This window comes from Gossypium hirsutum, chromosome D12 (assembly GCF_007990345.1).
Source record: "Gossypium hirsutum isolate 1008001.06 chromosome D12, Gossypium_hirsutum_v2.1, whole genome shotgun sequence".
NCBI lineage: Eukaryota > Viridiplantae > Streptophyta > Magnoliopsida > Malvales > Malvaceae > Gossypium > Gossypium hirsutum.
The window spans coordinates 44,116,180-44,133,231 of NC_053448.1; the positions used below are offsets into that span (position 1 = coordinate 44,116,180).

Sequence of the window (17,052 nt, forward strand, 5' to 3'; positions counted from 1 at the left end):
CAAATGGGCCCAAAAGAATTAAAGTAAATGGATAAGTGGTAGTGTATTTATATCAGGACGATGTTGTTATTCAAACTAAAGTGATATTTTCATTGCTAAATTGAGAATTTCATAAATGTGTTATTGAATGGTATAATCAATAAACATTGAGTTAAATGGTAAATACGTATTAGTTTTGAATTTGATGTCATTGAATTGCACGTGAATTAAATGGAAATTGCTAGTGATATGATTTAAATTATGAGCATGAGAAATTGCGAATTGAATGAAATGGAAATGAAGCATTAAATTGCATGAGTATGTATCGGGTCTCGCAGGCCCTAATTATTATGATTATAATATTTTGAGGATATATTGGGAAAAGTTATAGAAACATGTTAATTATTTTGAAAGTTTTAATTTTGATGAAATTTTATAACTCGGTTAAATACGTTTACAAGTGTATGTGTTTTGGTAATGCCTCGTACCCTATTCTGGTGTTGGATACGGGTAAGGGGTGTTACAACATTACATCTATAATAATCGTAGCAGTTATTGAAAATTGACTGAAAACAAACTTTTATATATCCAATTGCACAAAATTAAAGTGCATGTTTCTAATTGTACATCAGATCAAAATTCATGTATACTTTAAAATTTTAACTTTATACTACATATGGTTACTGGTCTAATAGCATGAGGAATAAGCTTATGTAATACATATGTGTTAAAATAATTAGACATAAAATGAAGAATAATTAGTACAAATTGGAACTTAAAATTAGAAGGATGGTAAAAAAGTCTTATAAAAAAATAAGCAAAAAAAAAAACCCTTCCTTCTCTTTGTTAAAAAAAATCGTGTAAATGGCTAAAAATTATCAATGTAATTAATTTATAACTAGCTCACGATCAAAACATGTGAAAAAAACAATACTCTTACCAAATGTAGTATTGTTGTTATAAAATGAATAATGTTGTATATTATTATTACTTATTCGTGTTTATTGACTTTTTTTTAAATTTGTTTATTGAATTGAATCGAAAACCAATAATTTAAATTATTCGAGTGTGAAAGAGCTTAGACCTCACTAATTTTGCATTAAGCCCACGTTTGGTGCACGCCATTGATCTTCATCTTACTGGTAAACTCTCGCCAGTGTTTTTATGATGCGAAAGGTAAGTCAAAAGCTCGGTGGGATTAAAAGGTCGGATATGGGATTCATGGTTGGGCAGGACCCTTTCTTCTAAGGACGACAATTTCGTCGTTGAACAAATAATTAGCAGCCAGTATTAATTAAAAGGTAAAATGTGGGGGCGGTGCTGTAGCAAATAATTATGATCATGAATGTGGAAAGATTATGTCACATGCATATGCCTGGTTTCATGGTATTTTTTCCTAAACTTGATGCATTGAATTTGGTGGCATCTTAATTTAGTATGTTTCTACTATATGCGACAAACAAGTACTTGAGTATGTTTTAGGTTCAATTTGTACTACAACTGTTCATGTACGTAGTAGCAATAGCATGGTGTCTTTCATCATTTCGAATATTTGGTGAATATGATTTTTTTTTCTAATTTGTTATATTTAGTATTGTTAATATAATATTTGGTGAAAGAAATTTCAAGTGGTTTATAAGTAAGTGTTGAAAGTCGCCGGTGAAGAACTCGGAAAATCTAGTGATATATAGATAGATTTTTGGGTGGTGTAAAAGTGTCTAGAGTATTGTTGGAGAAAGGAGAAACTTATATAAAGGAAGGGCTTGGTGTCATGGCCCATGCTCAAAGGCGCACATAATAACTTAAGATGATCATTTGAGTAAATTAAGCTTATTTAACCTATTAAGATAGTCCAATCCTTAGAACATTCTAGAAAGCTCATCTACTTGAAGCCTAATGGTTTAGTAAACACTCCCATAAATTTATTTTACCAAGTAAATTTGATTTCTAAGGGAAATATATAATATAGAGTTTAGATTTCCTTAGAACTTTATCTTCTAGGTAAGTTCGAATTTAAATCGTTAATATAATTTAATATGTACTATAAATGTAAGAGACTCAACTATAAATACAAGCCTTTCAAGTCTCATTTGTATCATTAAACATTGAGTAACCAATATGCTAAGCATTTACTCTAGAGCTTTCTTGAGTTTTCTTGCTTTTAGCTTGTTTTGCTTAGTAAATTCCTAGCTTCAGTGATTATGATTCTCAACATCAAATGTTTAGGTTGACTTAGGCAATTTGAAGCAAATTCTTCGCTTAAGGTCGCATGGTTTTCTTGGTTAAAATTTAAGCTCGTGATAGTTGGTGTTAGAACAAGATTCAGTCAAGGTGCTAATTGAGATGGCAACCCATGTAGATGGTGAATGTGTCTAATTAGAAACTCATAAAAGGGTTAAGAAATCTAGCAGCTCGAGAGATATGTTATTAGCAATGGAAGGTAGGGCTATCAAACTCAAGGAATCAATGGGTGAAATATGCAGGAAAGCCTTGAGATTGTTGAGGCTCGCATTGAAGAACTCAACTCTGCCAGAGATGAGCTTAAGGGTGAGATGCATGGTGCTTTTAATGCCATTATAGATATGTTGACCCTAAAAAATGTTGCTCTTGAAACAGTAGTGATGGCATTGATGAAAAAGATAAAAGAATTTATAGGGAGTTTGTTTTGTGCAAAGTAGCTGTGTGTAATTATATGCTAGCTATGACACCCAATCATAAGATTGAGGTCCCTAAGTTGAAAGAATTCAAGGGACCAGGTCTACAAATGATATAGACGACTTTATTTGGGGAATGGAACAATAATTCCACGTTGTCGACATTGAGGATGATGCCTATTTTTACTGATGCTGCTCTTTTGTGGCGGGGTCCTACAGATAAGAAACTTGGTGGCACCACTATTGGAGCTTAGGTAGAGTTGAAAACTAAATTCAAGCAACAATTTACCTAAAGTATGCTGAAGACGAGGCTCATGCCAAGTTGCAATGGCTTACGCAACAATGCAATGTTCATGAGTACGTGTAGGAGTTCAACGAATTAATGCTTTAGATTTTTTACTTGGGTCAAAAAGAGACGTTTTGCTTTTTCATGGATGGACTTAAACCATGGGCTAAGGAAGAGTTGCAATGGAGGGTTGTCTAGGATCTTACCAAAGCCATAGGTATAGCTAAGTCCTTGATAGAGTTCAATGAAAAAGACAAATACAAGTCTTCCGAACCTAAGGATAAAGGCTATGGTGGGGGAAACTGTGAAGGACAGTCTAAAACTAGTAATGGAAACCGTTGACAAGAAAGTGGAAGTCCATCAAATAACAAGGAAAAAGAAAAAGAGTTAACGAAATGCTTCTTGTGTGATGGTTCGCACAAAAGAGAAGATTATCTAAAGTAAGCCAAGCTGAATGCCATCAAAATGTGAGCATGCAAATATCTAACGAATAATCTTTAATCGAATTGTTGATTTAGTAAAATATTTTTTAAATAACTATTACTTTAAATGAAACGATGAAAATCAATTATCCTTTTATGCAAAAAAGAAAAAAAGAAAAAGAAGTAGAAGTATAAAGATTTTTGTGTTATTATGGAAAAAAGAGGGAGACAAAAGAAAATGTTTTACAAACAAGACAAAGATGTTTCTGAAACAAGAAAAGACATTTATATGATGACTTAATTTATTATAAATATGTGGTGATTAATCAATATCACACATCAAATACCATAAATTAAAAGAATAAAAAATCTGTTTTCTCCCTGCCGACAATTATTAAGGCTAAGATTATTGGTCACGTGAAGTCTGTGCAACCCCCTCCCAAGGAACGGATTAACCCATCGGGTTATAACCCTCCCACATTGGATTTTGTATTCTTAAATGGGTTAAATTGCAACATCATCTGCTTCTATTATTCTAACCCTCATTTTAGATATTAAATGAAAATTTAAATTAGACTTGAACGTACATAGATTAAATTGTATAAACATGTACATTGCATGGACAACTTTAACCTGGATTACTTTTTCGAACGCATTATATCCAGGTTGTCTATTAACTAGATATGTATATATTTACAATTAAATCTAAATTTGAGTTAACATTTAATGCCCATGCAAACAAATGAGTTGATAGAAGGACTTAATCAAATTGTGTTGAAATTTAGGATCAAATTAAATTTATGTTATAATTTGAAGATGTTTGTAGTAATTAAACATTGTTTAATTATTATACAGAGGTAAAATGATAAATTTAGCATTAATATTTACATATTTTATTATTCGACTATTATTATTTTGGGGGAATAATTATATTAGGATCATCCTAAAAATTATAGTTTTTAAGCACCAATAAAATTTTAAAGATAACAAAATATTATTATACACTCGTCTATATTTAATATTTTCTCTAACTTAATTTAACTTTAATTAAATTACTTAAAATAATTAATTTTTTAAAATTATAAACAAACACATTTTCTTCATTTACAAATTTTAATCATTTTGTTTTTTTCTAGAAGTTAATATTTTTTTTATTTTTGTGCAACCAATTTTTAAAATATTGTAATTTTTGTGCAACTTTTTCTATCTCATTCACACATAATTTTGATAATTATTTTACTTTGAACTTTGAAGTTTAGGGTTTGGATTTAGGATTTAGATTTTGGATTTGGGGTTATAGGTTATAAATTCGAGGTTAAAGGTTCAAGAGTTCAAAATTACATAATATAGATTGTTGATGTGGCGTATAAAACAAAAAGTGACATACATATCAATATGATATAGGTTGCCATGCTAAGATTATAAAAAGTAATGTTTTAGTCATCATTTTTGTAAAAAAATAATTTAATTTATTTTAAAAGATAAATAAATAAATTTAAGTAAGAAATAAAAGTTAAGTTTATAAAAAAGTGTAAACACCGACAACTAAATTTAACATTATATATTATATTAAAAATAGGGATAAAACCTAAAATTATACATGAACTATAGTTTAATGTGCAATTATATACATGAATTTTTGATATAATCTGATTCTTATAAATTATTAACACAATTATTGATATAACATCATTTTATGTTTACATATTACATACATAAATAATTATATTTATCAAATATACAAATAAATTAATGTATTTATTTCTTTAAATATATATAATTAAATCAAAACTAAAATTGTAAATATATATTTATACCATAATTGAAGTTTGATGTGTATAATTACATTAAATTAAAATTTATATATACAATTATATACTAAATAAAAATTAATGTATAATTTTAAGATTTATCCTTCAAAATATATATAAAAGAATCCAAGAAAAAGGGATAAGTGACGTGTAGAAGAATCCAAGTGTCGTACGTGCAGGCTTTCTGGCTTAAGGCTTTAGGATAGAATCGTCATTGTAGAAGAAGACAAGGACAGCTGTCTGCACTTTGCTTTCCTTGTTCAAAGCATTGCCAGTTTACAATTTCCAAATTCAATCACACCCTCTTCTCTTCTGTTTTTAATATAATTTTTTTTGTTAATTCTAAAAATTATATTCACGTTCGGCCGTGGATTTCTATGGTAGAAAAACAGTAAAGCTAAGAGAAAAAATAAAAGTTCTTAGTATCATCACCTCCGTCTCACTGTCCCTTGTCTCCCTGGGTGCTGCCGTCAGCTTCTTTGGATAAAGAAAGAGGAGGAGAAGTGAAAGGGAGTTAGAGGGAGTGTGCCGGCGGCGCACGATGGTACTCGGTTCCCTAATCTGAACTTAGCTTTTTCTTACTTCATTTCATGAGCTATGGTGGACCTAAAGAGAATCCTCTTGTTCTTTCGTTCTTCATTGTTCATTCTCTTAGCAGATTGGCTTGATTTTAAATCTAAAAAGAAGAAGAGGAGAGGGATTTGCAGTAGTAAAATACTTTGGATAAGGCGATTTTCGGGATTCTTTTTCGCAGCAATGTTGATGATTATTCTTTCCCCTTCACTCCACTCATTCCCTCCAGCTGAAGCCATTAAATCCTCTCACCTAGACAACTACCTGCGATTACCATCGTATCAGGCGTCGCACTCCTCCAAGTATCGGTTTTCTTTTCGAAAGGCCTCTGGATTTCGTAATGCCGACGAATGTGGCTTCACCGACCATAGAATCACCGGAGTCTGCAATCCTTCTTTAGTCCACGTGGCCATCACTCTCGATGTTGTCTACCTCCGTGGGTCAATGGCCGCCGTTCACTCCATTCTCCAGCATTCGTTGTGTCCGGAGAACATCCTTTTCCATTTCATCGTATCGGACGCCGATCTAGAAACTCTCGTTCAGTCCACGATCCCTCAGTTGAAGTTCAAGGTTTATTATTTCGATCCCGAGATTGTACGGAACCTGATATCGTCTTCTGTTAGGCAAGCGCTTGAGCAGCCGTTAAATTACGCTAGGAATTACTTAGCTGATCTGCTAGAACCGTGCGTACGGAGAGTGATCTATTTGGACTCTGATCTAGTCGTTGTTGACGACATCACTAAGCTATGGATCACCAACCTGGGTTCACGGACAATCGGAGCACCCGAATATTGCCACGCCAACTTCACAAACTATTTCACCGGCGGTTTCTGGTCGGACCAGCGGTTTTCGAGGACATTCAAAGGGAGGAAGCCGTGCTATTTCAACACAGGGGTGATGGTGATAGACCTAGTTAAATGGAGACGGGTCGGATACACAAAACGGATAGAAAGATGGATGCAGATCCAGAAACGTTACCGGATCTATGAGCTTGGTTCGTTACCGCCGTTCCTGTTGGTTTTCGCGGGACGTGTGGCGCCCATCGAGCATAGATGGAACCAGCACGGGTTGGGGGGGACAATGTGAAGGGAAGTTGTCGAGAATTGCACCCTGGTCCCGTCAGCCTCTTGCATTGGTCTGGTAGCGGTAAGCCATGGCTAAGGCTGGACTCAAATCGGCCATGTCCACTGGACGCATTGTGGGCGCCTTACGACTTGTACGGACACCCACATTGAAATCACAGCAAGGATATATTGGCCGGTAAATTCCTACCACGACTATTCATTTTTGTCACTTACATATTTTAATTCTATCTTTTTTAGATTGCCCATTCCATTAGCTACTCAAAATTTTTACTTTTCACAGTTAAAAAAAGAGAATCGGGTTGTAGGTTTGGAGTGCAATGAGCAAAGACGTGGAATCCAATTAGCCGGTGAAAGGGGAGGATGCGTTGGTGCCATTGGCAGCGGTGTTAATAACTTCAGCACAGTTATGAAGATAAGCACATATATTTGCCCTTCTGTAACTTTTTATTTATTTATTTACATTGCCAAATAATGTGATACGTGCATACATATGCAATGGTGGCATCAAGGGAATTCATTGTAGCGTATAGAAATGTTCAAAGTAGGAAATGGGACCGGATTCTTTTGTGCCCTGGCGCCACACGTGGCCAGTTGTTTGAATTTTATTTTGTAAAAATAAAAGTTAGTCAGCACCATATGATTTGTTCCATTGTGGTTGGGTGGGTTCATTGTTAATGTTGTGACTAATTGGCTATGTGGCATCAATCTACATGCGACTGCTTTGCTAGTCTTTTCGTATCTATGAATAAATAGGGATATACTATACTCTATTTTTAACTAATTAATTGATTTAAACATGGTAACAGCTATTGGGGCCTACATAGTTTTTGGTGGTCTAAATCAGAAATGATGTTGACAGGTTTTCCAACTTAATTATTTTTAATTATGTCCTAATCATTTGGATGATTCTAGGAGGGGCGAGCATGGCATTGGTAGCCTTTTTGTTCCACAAGCCGACCCCTGCACATGTAACAAACCTTGGACATTTATTCTTTTTATTTTTTTAATCAACCCCCCTTTTTTTTACCTAATTCTAATCTAAAAATAATTTTTATTTTGGGTTTCCCCTCATTTTGTTTTCTAAAGTCCCACATTTATGAAGAAAGAAAACTTTTACTGCTTGAAGATTTTGCTTTCATAGCGGGTGTTGAGTTACTTACAAAACTGTCCCTTTTGTGCCACCTGCACATTAGCACTCCTTATTGAATGCTGACAGTGATTTCCATAGCTGTCTGATAGTAGTATCTCTAAGCATTTGGGGTCATGCTTGTAGATAAAAAAAAATCTCGAGTGTTGCTACTCATACATACAAACAAACACATGTATTTCGGCTGTTGGAAACCTTCTGTTGTTTTCTCCCAACATGGAGAGATTTGAAAGCATGTTTGGTTTTCTGGTTCTAAGACTAGCGCATGTCAGAAAAGTCCACAAAAGAAGAAAATGGTGGGCTTAAAAATGACTGTTGAAGGTCTTGACAACCCTCTTTTACAGCTAGAATCAGCTATTGAGGTTAATGTGTGGGGGTGAAGAAGGGACCATCAACAAAATTCTTTGGTCCCCCCCCCCCAAACTTTTATGGTAAATAGTTTCCATTTCAAATGAATAATAAGTAACAAATGTCAAAACAAAATTACATTCAATGAGAACATATAGAGATACACAGAATGAAGTTGAGAAACTTCATGTCATTTGCACAATTGAGCTGCCCCTATTACAGAAAAAAATACATCAAGGGAATTTGAACTTCATGTAGTCCTCCTTACTTCCAGATGGAGGATTGATGTATACCCAAAGCAATGAAACTATGATGGAGAGCAAGCCTGACCATACAAACACAATGGTTGGAACTTTTCCTCTTCTTCCCATCAATCCTTTTGCAAATGGATAGAGATGGCAAAGGACCCAAAAGCTAAAGAACACCCCTCCGAGAAGCTTGCTCCACTCTGGGAATGGGCTGTACATGGTTCTCGCAACAGCCACTGCGATCGCGATTGAGTTTACCATCATGATTGTGATTGGAGGTATCATTAGGAAGCTCCATTTTACGACATATAGCTCTGCAAACTCATCTTCTTCGTCATCGGGGGTGGCGGATTTGGAAGTTAAGGTGAATGAGATGTCGACTCCTGCTATGACTTTTAGAAGTCCTTGTAGCACAGCTGCAGGATGAGCACTGGTTCCACCAATCAACCAAAACTGTTCGTTTCGCCACCAATCGTGAAGTGTGATACCTGACCATTTGATTTCGAGTATGGCAAGTAGGCATAAGGTGATTGTGATGGCCAACAAGAATATCAAGAAGGTCACACTGAGAGCTTGCACTATGAACTGCCCTGAGAATAGAGAAACAGCTGGTAGAATGCAGTAGACTAGGAGAAACATAGAAGTGAAAGGGTACATTCCCACATTGAAATATGCTACTCTTTGCAAGAACTTCATTCGTCGAGTAGCAAACAGTGCATTGTTTCTCGAAAAGAATATCTCGACAGAACCGGTTGCCCAACGAAGTACTTGGTGCAGCCGATCTGTTAGATTGATAGGGGCAGTCCCACGGAACGCGTCCCTCTTGGTTACACAGTACACTGATCTCCATCCACGGTTGTGCATTCTATAACCGGTTACCACATCTTCTGTGACAGAGCCATATATCCATCCTACTCGTTTTCCCCACTCAGTTTTATCCTCATAGAAGCAAGATATAACACTAATGGCCTCTGCAACTGTTGCAGCATCCAATGGCTCACGCGGCACTGCAAGAGAACCTGCTGGCCTGCCTTGGTTTCGCATTCCTTGCATATCTTGGAGCAACCTTCCTTGGTATTCAGCGACCGGGATCGACGCTACCAGAGAAGTGGAGTTCCCAAATCTTTTAGGAAGAAGCAAAGACTCAATATCTGTATCATCATCATCATCATTGTGTTCCCCATTAATAGGCAATACTATCTCATCTTCTGCTTTCTTTGTCACCTTGGGTTTCCTCAAAAGTAACTTGATTTTCCTTCTACCAAACCATCCATGATGTTCAGTAGCTCTAGGAGGACTAAACCCATAGAGTGCAGTTCTCCTGAAAATGCAACCTGTACCTACATACATTGGACCCTGTAAACCATCAAGAGCCCTCATGCTCACATCAAAGAACACGGTATTATGATTCGCATATCGGTCATTGGGATCGATCCCTTCAAACCTTTGTGGGAATTGAACATAACAAATCCTATCACCTCCTCTGTCAAGCATGAAACACATTCCTTCCCTAAGAGCCAATGAATTGTAAATGTAATGATCACAGTCAAGATTGAGGATGAATGGCCCATTTGACATGATAGCACTGGTTCGAACCAAAGCATTCATCGCTCCAGCCTTCTTGTTGTGATCATAACCTGGACGTTTCTCACGAGACACATAAACCAACAATGGCAACCTTGTATCTACTTCTCTTGTGTCAATCAAGTTCTCCCCATCTGCTTCTGCGCCATAAACTGGCTCTGCATTCGGTGGAGCAAGCATTGCCTGCAAAGTATAAGTAAAACTTAAGCATTTGGAAACAAACACAAAAGCAGTAGCTAATTTGTGTCTGATATATATACCTGAATGATCCCAGCATGGTCTCCTTTTGAATGGTCAGGCTCTGCAGAAGCCCAAGTGCCAGGCCAGTGAGAACCATCAGACATCCAAGTAGCCTTAGGGACTTTAATAGGGTCTGAAAGATTGCCTCCCATTTTCATTTGTGTCTTTTTTGCTCGAAGCTCTTCATGGGCATTGTAAGCATCTGATCTCCTCCTAATGGACTCAGGCAATGAGTTAATCCTCACCTTAAATTCATCATACTCTCTTTTCACCCTTCTCCTCTCCCTAACAAAATCAAGCCTCACTTTGTTCTTAAGAAAATCACGCTTTTGCCCAAAATACGCATCGGGATTTCGGGGTTCGATGTTATGTTTACGGCAAAATGGAACCCAAACTCTAGCAAAGCTGGCTGTCTCGGCCAAAGCTTCAAATGTTAGAAGAGCTCCACCATCATCTGAAAGATAACAAGCAACTTTTTCTACTGGATAGTCAACAGCTAGGATTGAAAGGATGGTGTTTGCAGTCACAAGAGGAGGTTCTTTTTCAGGGTCTGCCGTGGAAACGAAGACATCAATCCCTGGAAGGTCGGATCGTCCTTTCGGGTTTTGAAGGTTCGGAGACTCGAAACGCTCTTTAAGAACTGAGAGGTCGGTTATTCTGTTTACAGGGCAGAGCTTAGGGAGCTGATCTAGGAGCCACGAAAAGGCAAACCAGAGCTCACACGTTATGGACATTCCCCATAGCCACATTGCATCACGGTTAGGGTGCCTAATCCTCCATGTGAGAAAGAAACCCAGGGCAACAAGACGTAGTATAATAAGCAGCCTGCATATATAAACATATAAACATATTCATGGTTAAGCACAAAACCACAAACAACAGATTCAAGTCTAATTTTCAATGTAAAATCACAAAGCGACAAACAACATAACTTGAATTCAAATCACAAAGCCACATAACTTAAATTCAAGGCTAAGCACAAAGCCACACAAAAAACAGATTCAAGGCTATTTTTCAATGTAAAATCACACAACTTGACCATAGTATAGATTACTGCAACTGCAACATAAATTCAGATCACTATACTTGAAATCACATTGCAATTAACCAGCTTGTTGGTATTTTAATATCGGTTTCGCCTTTCATGTTCCAATAATAAAGCTGGAGAACTCTAAAAAGAATTAGAAGGTAAATTAGAAATTACCTGTATGGACTGAGAATTGCAGTGGAAACTACAACTTTCCTAGTCAAAGGCCTCTTACTTCTCTCTCCAAAATCTGGGGGGTTCTCAAAGCCATTAGCACCTGATCCATAACCATCTTTAGGCCATAAAGCATTCCCATACCCGTAAGTGCCTTTAGTCTCAAACAACCACCTGGTATGATCGAAATCCGGTGGATGATTCGGCCCTTTGAACGATTTCACAAGTGAAAGTCTTTTATCCAACTTGGACTCGCGCATTGAAGGCAAAGGCAAAGCCTGATCATCCTCTTCAGAATCAGACCTAACCTCGTCATCTTCATCATCATCGCTAACATCCTTGTAAGGCTCTTTACATCCAGGACAATGACCCCCACCACTTGCCACGCAATCCAAGTAACAATCCCCACAAATCTTAAACCCACACTCACATTTGCCTTCAATTTCCTTCTCATCACACCCTTTCATCCCACAAACCAGGCCTGATTTCAACGTCTCGGGCCTTTCCAAGGAACCATCAATGACGTGACCACGGGTAACGCAATTGTACCCCCCTGTGAAAATAGTGCCCGAAATGAAACTCCTCTCGGGTTTCAGCTTCAGCCCATCTTTCCCTTCTTCGTTAAGGCTTGTTTGGGAGGTTGAGATGGATTGGTGATCGGGAGTTGGTGGGATATGCACCGTATACGTTACAAACTCTGAGTTTATCTCTTCTATTGGAATTGGATCGTCTTGCGACATGGAGCAATACCTTCCTCCACTTGAAGCCCTTCGATTCCCTCTGCTACCCAGCGGACTAGGTGAACTTGGGTTGTTTGATTTCGAAGCCCGTGGAACTGGACTCGTCAACCCCATGCTTCTACTCCCAGTCTCTTTGCCTCCCGATGACGAAACCGTTATCGTCACCGGAGAAGAAGACGGTGAAGAGGCCGTTTTCAGCACCATATTTACTATCAAATTTTGAAAGAAAAAGAAAAGAATATTACTAGAAAGAAAAGCAAAGAAATGAGGAGAAACTCACAAGAATCTGAAGAGAAATGAAGATGAAAGGAGTTAAATGCTGCATTTGAATTTTGAATTGAAATGAAAGGAATTTATTAATCTATTACTATATTATAAGGGCAGAAAGAAGAAGTTTCTATTAACGGTCGACTAATATGGACCGTAGATCTGATAGGATCTGAGGGATATTGGGTGAATTGAAACGGTCGATGTACGGGGGCCCAGGATGAAGATAAAAGTCAAAAAGTGGGGGGCTTTTCTTAACGTCCAACGGTCGACTTATCTATAAACGGTGCAAAATATTGGGTCCCCCAACGTAAAATAGTGGGTCCATCCTTTATATTTTTGCACTTACCTTTTTAATTTTTATTCATCACCACCACATTAATTTAAAAGGTTAATAATTAATTTAGTCCCTAAGCTTTAACTAAAATATCAATTTGATATTTTTAAATTTTTTCTTAATAATAATTCTAAAAAGTTTAAAGTATAGACTACATAGATAGTCACATCGGTTTTAACACGTTCCTATTTTGGTCACTGAATTATTTTTTGGTTAATTTAGTCACCCCATTAGATGGATTGTCATTTTTAGTCACTCCACCATGAAAATGCATTGGTCACTAAACGAAATGTTGACGTGTCAATTTTTTGATTGGTATAACAAGAAATTTAGCCATTAACGCTTTACACATTTTGTCCATTTGTTCCTAATTCTAAAAAAATTCAATAAATTATTTAACCCTCAATATTTTCACATTTTTTTCAATTTAGTCCAAATTCAAAAAAATTAAATTTTTTTATAATTTTAAGAACTTGAAAATATATAAAATTTATTATAAAATGACATAAAAAATATAAATTATTAAAAGAATATATAAAATTACATTAAGGCTTAAATATGAATTCGGTTGAGGGATTCAAATCAATATTTCTTGAATTTTAACAAAATTTTCAACAAATTTTAACAAAATTTCTCTCGAATTTTTTGAATCAATATTTTTATTTTTCTTTAAACCCCACTGAGCTAAACAAGTCCTTTAAAATAATTTTTTGAATCAATCACTACCAAATCCAATCAGAACCATGATTAAATAGTTAGTTGAGGAGTTCAAATTAGAAAGCCTTTACTCATAGAAACATCTTTGGCTCCATTTTAGCAGCAAAGTGTAGGGCTTTGAGGGATTCAAATGCTTAAGACTAACAGGTGCTTCACCGACCGATTTTTCCTAATTAAAAAGAAAACACAAAACTAAGTTTGAGTATGTCTATAAAAAAAATCGACTTTGGGTGTGAGTTTAATGGTGTGAGTACTCAATGAGGATGTGATGATGTAGTTTGAGTCTGGTAAAGTTGGATATGAATTTGGTATGGTATTTGAGATTGTGAGGTTTGGCCGGGAGGACGAGAACAATGGGAAGCTTAAAGATGAACGGGAAATTAGATAAAGGGATGAATATTGGTTTACAAAGTTTCTCTCTTTTGTTTGATTGACCAGAAAATCATGTAACAAGAAAGAAAATTTTGAACTTTTTTTCTTGTAATTAATCGCAATGTTGTGCAGTTGCATATATCAAAAGTAGGAGCATTTTGTGGGGTTTTCATGATTTTGAATTATAACCAAGAAAATTTTACTTACTTTGATTTTGGGTTTTGATCAATTATTTTTTGAATGGTTTATTTATAAATTTTTAAAATTTGGACTAAATTGATAAAATGCACAAACATTAAGGGTTAAATTTATTGAATTTTTAGAATTAGAACCAAATGACAATTAAGACTCTGTAATTTATATATTTTTACGTCATTTTATAATAATTATATATATTTTTTAAAGTTCTTAAAATTATTGAATTTTTTGAATTTGGATTAAATTGACAAAATGTGCAAACATTGAGGGTTAAATTTATTGAAAATTTCTAGAATTAGAACCAACTTGACAGAATGTGTAAAGTGTTAAGGGCTAAATTTGTTATTATACCTATCAAAAGACTACTGCATCAATATTCCATTCAGTGACTAATGCATTTAACGGTGGAGTGATTAAAAATAAAAATTAATCTAATAGAAGTAAGTAAATTAAGAAAAAAAAATCGATAACCAAAATAGAAACGCATTAAAACTTGGGTGACTACCTGAGGAGTTTACCCTTTAAATTTTTTAGAATTATTATTAAGAAAGTATCAAATTGATATATTAGTTATAGTTTAGGGGCTAAATTGGCTATTAACCTTTTAAATTAACATGCCACGTCAACCTATTAACAGAAGCTAACTAATGAGCGAAAAAAATGTAATATTTCAATAACTTTAATGACAATTATATAACTTTCAAAAGTTATATGATTGAAATGTAATTTTAATCAAAGTTAGAGACAACCTAAAAAACTATTCTAAAGAAAAGACAAAAAAACTAATACTCACTCACACGATTGGCTAGGATATTATGTCCAATTTGCAAAGGTGAAGCTCATTGGGTCATAATGATACTAAGCGTTAGTTTAGTAATGTTTTTAAAAAGTGCTTTTGAAAAGTGAGGTGGAGAAGTGCTTCTGAAAAGTTTTGTTTAAAATTTAAGTGTTTAGCATTACTGTCAAAAAGTGATTTTGAGAAATAAAATTTCCATTTTAGACATATTATTATTAAGTAACAAATATGCATTTAAATAATATTTAGATTAGTTAATATTATTATATTTTAATAAGAATATTATAAAAAAAATTATTATAATTTGTTATTAATATTTTAATATATGAAATATAAATTTTAAATATTTTTAAGCAATAAATATTAATTATTGATAAAATTTAATTAGAATATATAAACTATATTTTAAATATTTAAATATAACCATTAAATATTTGTAATTAGTATTTTAAAAAATATTTTTTATTTTTAATTAATGATTTTAACACATTTATAATTAAGCACCAAGAAAAAAAGAGAAAATACTATATTATTGAAGGGGTGAAAAAGTAATTAAGCACCAAAAGTGCTTTTAGGAGAGGAATTTAGCTTCTCCTTTTTAGAAGTGTTTTGAAAAGCACTTCTGAAAAACAAAAAATTTTACTAAACAGTAACTTGTTTAGCACAGTTTTTCTTCCAAAAGTATTTTTTCATTAAAAAAGCAGCTTGTTTAGGAATGTTTTTGTCCTAAAAAATATTTTTTAAAAGCAATACTAAACTTACCCTAAACCATAAGAGGTTTTAAATATAATTATCAAATACAATAAAAAAAAAGTGAACAATTATAGATTTATGTTGAAAGAAATTGACAAATTTTATATTAATATAATACTTCAAAATATAGCTATTGCCAAGTTTAGTAAATTGTAATATCAAATTGAGTAATTATGATTACATTTCCAGAACTTATAACTAATGCTAATCTAATTGGAGAATATAGATAGATAGATAGAGCAATATTTCAGATTCCAAGCATTAGCTCACAGCAGTCCAGAGGCTGTCCTTCTTAATTGTTTTCGCGCCATGTCTGAGCCTATGCTACTTCCAGCTAAGACCTAAGTTTAAAAACAAGAGGAAAAAAAATCAATCTCTAGATACATTATCATGTAGAAAATATTGGAGAGAAAGGGAATTTTGTGCAAGTACCAGAAGCAGCCTTTTCATATCTGCGTTCTTCTTGCGGAATTTCTCCACTTCCACTTCTAGCCATTTGATGTAAGCCTGATGATATATATATATATATATATATGCAAAACAATGAAAAAGGGTTTCATTTGGAAGTCTAAAAATTACAAGCTAGCTTTAGGGTGTTTTTTACCTTCTTTTCTTCAAATGCACGAGCTGCTGCCTCTCTATTTTTGATTTTATGTAATTCCTTCTTTTCTGCAGCTTCTTTAGAACCTCTTTCAAGTCTCTTCCTGGTACACCATTTCTTGATCACATGTTGTTCGTTGTTTAGTTTAGGTTTGACATTCATTAGTTCAGCAGTGGTCACCATGGTGGTAGTGCTGCCATGGCAGCTCCCACCTTGATCATGTCCTTGATTAACTTCCCCCTCATTTAGAATGGAATGCAGTTCGTCAAAATCGACGAGTTCGTTGATGTTAGTGAGATTGTAGTCCAACAAAGTTGGGGGAAAGAAGATACTTTCAAAAGCATCATCGTCTTGTAAAAGTAGCTTCATGTCAAGGTGTTGGGCTCTTAGTCCACAAAACTCATCTTCATTTTTCAACTGCTCCATAGTGTTTCAATTCTTAATTTGAAAAAAGGGATTGATTTTAGATGAAACAAGAAATATGATTGAAGTCCAAGATTATTTAAGTGACTGGACGCAAGGGGAGGGAAATCACGATTGTTGCATGATCTGGGAATAACAAAAGGAAATCATGTGTACGGCCCCCGGCAGAATTCTAGAGCCCCAAATATAGACTTGTTCCCTTCTGAACTGTAAGAGCCTTGAACGTGAACATGGGTTTGACTTCTTGGGCTGGCCTAGACCCAATTTTCC

At 34.8% G+C, this 17,052-nt stretch overlaps 2 protein-coding genes and 1 pseudogene across 2 annotated transcripts; 1 reads left to right on the forward strand and 2 right to left on the reverse strand.

The window, feature by feature from the left end:
• Positions 1-5,353: 5,353 nt before the first annotated feature.
• LOC107946053 (probable galacturonosyltransferase-like 7) lies at positions 5,354-7,445 on the forward strand (annotated as a pseudogene).
• Positions 7,446-8,427: 982 nt separating this feature from the next.
• Positions 8,428-12,667, reverse strand: LOC107946051 (cellulose synthase-like protein D5). The gene is made up of 3 exons (XM_016880232.2): positions 11,582-12,667; positions 10,398-11,202; positions 8,428-10,320 (listed from the first exon to the last, which is right to left on the reverse strand). The coding sequence occupies exons 1-3, from the start codon at positions 12,520-12,522 to the stop codon at positions 8,539-8,541; spliced, it is 3,528 nt and encodes a 1,175-aa protein (XP_016735721.1). The 5' UTR covers positions 12,523-12,667; the 3' UTR covers positions 8,428-8,538.
• Positions 12,668-15,851: 3,184 nt separating this feature from the next.
• LOC107943198 (uncharacterized) lies at positions 15,852-16,807 on the reverse strand. Its single transcript, XM_016876945.2, has 3 exons — positions 16,363-16,807; positions 16,191-16,265; positions 15,852-16,099 (listed from the first exon to the last, which is right to left on the reverse strand). Exons 1-3 carry the CDS (start codon positions 16,783-16,785, stop codon positions 16,025-16,027), a joined length of 573 nt encoding a protein of 190 aa, XP_016732434.1. The 5' UTR covers positions 16,786-16,807; the 3' UTR covers positions 15,852-16,024.
• Between the last annotated feature and the right edge of the window lie 245 nt (positions 16,808-17,052).

Coding starts and splice junctions, on each gene's coding strand:
- LOC107946051 (XM_016880232.2), bottom strand. CDS start 12,522: ATGGTGCTGAAAACGGCCTCTTCACCGTCTTCTTCTCCGGTGACGATA. Junction 11,203..11,581: donor GCAATTCTCAGTCCATACAG/GTAATTTCTAAT, acceptor TTATATATGCAG/GCTGCTTATTATACTACGTC. Junction 10,321..10,397: donor ACCATGCTGGGATCATTCAG/GTATATATATCA, acceptor TATACTTTGCAG/GCAATGCTTGCTCCACCGAA.
- LOC107943198 (XM_016876945.2), bottom strand. CDS start 16,785: ATGGAGCAGTTGAAAAATGAAGATGAGTTTTGTGGACTAAGAGCCCAA. Junction 16,266..16,362: donor GTGCATTTGAAGAAAAGAAG/GTAAAAAACACC, acceptor ATATATCATCAG/GCTTACATCAAATGGCTAGA. Junction 16,100..16,190: donor ATATGAAAAGGCTGCTTCTG/GTACTTGCACAA, acceptor TTTTAAACTTAG/GTCTTAGCTGGAAGTAGCAT.